This window comes from Mizuhopecten yessoensis, unplaced genomic scaffold, assembly GCF_002113885.1.
Source record: "Mizuhopecten yessoensis strain PY_sf001 unplaced genomic scaffold, ASM211388v2 scaffold11019, whole genome shotgun sequence".
Lineage (NCBI taxonomy): Eukaryota > Metazoa > Mollusca > Bivalvia > Pectinida > Pectinidae > Mizuhopecten > Mizuhopecten yessoensis.
The window spans coordinates 547,065-548,764 of record NW_018408838.1 but is presented as its reverse complement, the minus strand read 5'-3'; the positions used below and the strand labels follow the sequence as shown (position 1 = coordinate 548,764).

Sequence of the window (1,700 nt, the reverse complement as noted above, 5' to 3'; positions counted from 1 at the left end):
ACCCTTTTTGGCCCCGCCCCTCAGGCCCCTGGGGGCTTAGGACTAAACCGGCAACTATTTTTGTTGACCTTTGTCCATGGAAGGTCCCTGCAAAATTTCATTGAAATTGGTTCAGGGGTTTTGGAGAAGAAGTCGAAAATGTAAATTGTTTACGGACGCACGACGGACGACGGACGACGACGGACAAAAGGCGATCGCAATAGGTCACTTGAAACTTTGTCTCAGGTGACCTAATAAAATGTGAATGAATGACTGCCTTATGAGGGCCTTTCCTTGTTAAAGGGGGATCCCACGTCACCGAACCTTTGCATCCTATTAACGGCTAAGTTTATCTTATCTTTCAGTAACTCTTAAAGTTAACATCAGATTCATGTAATTGCAAGGGCTGGAAAGGGCTTTTATAGGCAATGCCTGTGCCTAATCCAATTGTGTTTTTTGAATACAATAAAATTGATTTGAAATGAAATGTAATTGCAAGGAGGCAAATGAACAAACATAATACCTGCAGCACACATGCCTCCATAAGTGTAATGTATGCATGTGTGCTGCAGGTATTATGTTTGTTCATTTGCCACCTTGCAATTACATGAATCTGATGTTAATTTTAAGAGTTACTTAAAGATAAGATAAGTGCTACATCAATGAAAAACCATGTCGAAGGCATCCTTTACAGCAGTCTACCTGGCCCTATTGTGGATAAACCAGTCATTGGACTTATATTTAATGCTGAATATTCAGCAGAGAATATATAAAATAGCTACTATTTTTAAAGGTTTTGACATGTCCCAGCTTGGGAACAGAACTCATGGTCTTCCTGACACAAAGGCAAACATTTATTTTATTTTATTAAAAGTGAGGCTCTTTTAAAGGAAAAGTTTACGCTGTACGACATATAATGGATGCCATTTCAAGGCATAAATCAATTGGTCCTTCTGGTCAGACTAGCTAAAAACATTAGTTTTTAGAATACGAGAATCAAGATTGCTGTATTTTAGGTGAATTCATGCATGCATTTAAATGGATTTCAAAGAAATTCCACTGAATTATTTTTTACAGTAACTAGTGCTGCCTGAACTGACACATGTATTATCTGGTTTAACATTGGTATATGTTGGATTAACTGCAGAAAGTGGTCAAAGTGGAAGGTTAGGGATAATAAGATAAATGTGTAATGGGTATAGAGATAAAATTATCTAGAGGTACAATAAAAAAAAATGTGGGAAGATAATTGGCAATGCAAGGAAGGATAACTACTTTTAGTTTAGGGACGTTGTGAGTGTATCATCAGCAGTCATAAGAGTGGTTACTGGTAAGTCTGAGATTACCCGAGTTAAACATGGCATTAAAGTAGCTATAGTTTGACATTGCCCCAAGAAATACCCTGTGGCAGTGATAAAACTGAGATTACCTGAGTTAAACATGGCATTAAAGTAGTCTGACATGCCCCCCAGGACTACCCTGTGGCGGTGATACGTGTGAGATTACCCGAGTTAAAAATGGCATTAAAGCAGCTATAGTTTGACATTGCCCCAAGAAATTCCCTGTGGCAGTGATAAGTGTGAGATTACCCGAGTTAAACATCGCATTAAAGTAGTCTGACAGGGCCCCCAGGACCAGCCTGTGGCAGTGATACGTTTGAGATTACCTGAGTTAAACATGCCATTAAAGTAGTCTGACATGGCCCCCAGGACCTGCCTGTG

The 1,700-nt window shown here is 39.4% G+C and overlaps 1 protein-coding gene across 2 annotated transcripts in view; it reads right to left on the bottom strand.

Moving 5' to 3' along the window:
* LOC110464673 (kelch-like protein 6) overlaps window positions 1–1,494 on the bottom strand; it is a 5,416-nt gene extending 3,922 nt beyond the window's left edge. For both annotated transcript variants that reach the window (XR_002464522.1, XM_021520010.1), the window contains exon 1: window positions 1,409–1,494. Coding sequence is in view for 1 of the 2 variants with exons in the window: in XM_021520010.1 (XP_021375685.1) it covers window positions 1,409–1,442 (34 nt within the window). In the remaining variant the exon portion in view is untranslated. The remainder of the gene's footprint in view (window positions 1–1,408) is intronic.
* Between the last annotated feature and the right edge of the window lie 206 nt (window positions 1,495–1,700).